Genomic DNA, 2,845 nt, shown 5'->3' with positions numbered 1-2,845 from the left:
CTCCACATAGTCACACACAAAGCCTCGCTACTCTCTTTTTCCAAAGACAGTCTTTTCCCCCCTCTTCTGCAGCCCCCTTTCTCTCTACTTACACATTGCTACTCTCTCCGCTTTCTCTCACACTGTGTCTGTTTCTCTGTCACAGATACACACATAGACATTGCTACCCTCACTGAACCCCCACACCAATTTCTCTTCTTCTTCCTCCGTCTTCACCGTGTGTGTTTCTCTCACTCACGTTCTCCCTCCTCCTCTTCCTCTCTCTATCCCTCTCGTCTCCACTTTCTCTCTACTCACACATTGCTACTCTCTCCGCTTTCTCTCCCTTTCACTCTCATTTTACTCAGTCTCACACTGTGTCTGTTTCTCTGTCACACACAGCCATTGCTACCCTCACTGAACCCCCTTTCTCCACACACCGATTTCTCTTCCTCTGTCTTCACCATCTGTCTGTCTCTCTCACTCACGTTCTCTCCCTCCTCCTCTTCCTCTCTCCATCCCTCTCGTCTCCACTTTCTCTCTCTCTCTCTCTCTCACAAACTCTTACTGTCTGCCGGGGCTGAGTGAAGTTTTGCTGTGTTTGCCAGACGACCATGGCGCAAAACGCCACGGGCGGTGCTGTGAAGGCTTTACAATTGGAACTGAAGAAAATCCAAGAGGAACCGGTCGAAGGATTTCGAGTAAATTTGACGAACGATGACAATTTATTTGTGTGGGAGGTGGCGATTTTCGGTCCCCCCAGTACCTTGTATGAAGGGGGTTATTTCAAGGTGAGTAAAGCCTTAGCTCTGTGTGTGGGGAGAATGTGCAACCATCGTGGACAGTAACAGAGAATGTATATATGTATATATATGATATAATATATATATTTATGTGTGTGTGGACAATTATGTATGTATTGTGTGATTATATTAAATACATGGATACAGACAGGAAAAAGATGTGTGGATGTGATTATGTATAGTAAAGTGGGTATAGGATTCAGAGCGATATATAGCGTGTATATATATGTATATATAAGATGGATTTATGTATTATATATGCATCACTGTGTAAAGTATAGTGTGATGTATATTCATATATGGTTGAATACATCATATTGTGTAGGAAAGTAAGGAAAAAGGCCAGTGTATATATATGTGTGTATACATAGAGTAGAGAGAAGAAAATGTGATTAGGTATATATTATATAGATGTATATAGTATGAAATACGAGATCGTTAATACATACACATGTGTGTGTGTATAAATATATATATTCAACTGGAGCTGTTGCCTAAATATGTCTGCTTATGGCCTTTTTTTGTTTTGTTCCTGGTTTGTGAATGTAAAATATATATTATAATGTAATGCCGATGTGATCGACTGAAAATCTTCAGTACAGTTGTTACAGCATGGCCGTACTCCACTGACTTCGAACCAGTGGGAAATGAGTGTGTGTGTACTCATGGTTATTAGAATATGACCAGGTAAGAGAGCGTTCGATTAATTGAGATCGATAAAGTAAGTACACGACTGGAATAAGAAGTATTGAGGGCGATTAGGAGTCGGTGCCCCAGTATGGCCGCACTCCAGTGACTAAGACCTCTATACTAATAGACACCACACACACACAGGCCCCTTGTACTAATATATATATATATATATATATATATATATATATATATATAATATATATATATATACACACATTAAGGCTTTAAATATACATATTTCATGTATGTATGTCTATTAATATAATGCATACATGCGTATAATGTGTATAAAACTTGTCATTCTTTTACATATATACCCCCTTATACACACAATTTCATTCAATATATATACTCTGAAGCAATCTATTGTGTATATAATTCGTTGGTGTATATAACAAATATGGGTATTATTCGTTATGGAAATGCATAAACAGTATGTATGTATATATGTATACACACACGCATATATATATAATGTGTATATATTATCTATATTTAAATGTATAATTTATATCTATTTTGCATATGTATATTTACACGAATGTATATAACGTATGTCAGTGAGTGATTGTACACACACAATGTATATAGGCAAGATCGTGTGCATATAATGTGCATCTACTTTATTCTGTGTGTATAATGTATATCTCCTTGCTCGTGGATGCACGATGTGATGTCTAATAATTGTATATCTTAGTGTTCTGTTTGTAATATATAATTTACATGGCCATTGGATGTGTGTAATACACACACACACACTCTAATTGTGTGGATGTGTGTGTAATATATGTATCTACATGATTGTGTGTGTTTATAACGTGTACATGTCCGTGTGTAATGTGCACTACATGGTTCTGTGTGGGTTTATAACCAGAGTACTTTGTATGTATATATATATATAATGTGTCCACGTTATATATACATATATATATATGTGGCAATCTGCATTGTTGTTAAGATCATTATAGTCACGAGTGTATATTTTATCCATATGTACATTAGAGAAATTATATAATCTATGTTTATATAATTTATGCTTGTGTGTATATATATATGTATGGGTTAAATCTTGCAGTGTATGTATATATTGTTTATATTTGCATACACACACCATCACAGACCTCACATCCTTTATTTATATAATGTATACCGATATTTGTATCTGGATTTTATGTATACAAAGCATAAACACACACACACACACACACACATATGTATATATATATATATTTCTTCAATGTATAGAGTATATATTTTCGTTGTCTGTTCAAATCTCTCCTACCAAGCTAGTTTTGTTGTTGTCGCTGCAACCATTGATGTTGTTTTTTTTACTACCACCGCCCTCTCATATATATATATATATATATATA

At 35.5% G+C, this 2,845-nt stretch overlaps 1 protein-coding gene across 1 annotated transcript in view; it reads left to right on the top strand.

Moving 5' to 3' along the window:
• Positions 1-452: 452 nt before the first annotated feature.
• The window catches only part of LOC106874100 (ubiquitin-conjugating enzyme E2 R2), a 56,747-nt gene continuing 54,354 nt past the window's right edge, over positions 453-2,845 (top strand). The window contains exon 1 of the mRNA XM_014921704.2: positions 453-770. Coding sequence (XP_014777190.1) covers positions 594-770 — 177 coding nt within the window. The 5' untranslated portion in view covers positions 453-593. The remainder of the gene's footprint in view (positions 771-2,845) is intronic.

The sequence above is a fragment of the Octopus bimaculoides genome, chromosome 15, assembly GCF_001194135.2.
Source record: "Octopus bimaculoides isolate UCB-OBI-ISO-001 chromosome 15, ASM119413v2, whole genome shotgun sequence".
Taxonomy (NCBI): Eukaryota; Metazoa; Mollusca; class Cephalopoda; order Octopoda; family Octopodidae; genus Octopus; species Octopus bimaculoides.
The sequence above is the reverse complement of the archived record's forward strand: the minus strand, read 5'-3'. Positions and strand labels throughout refer to the sequence as shown.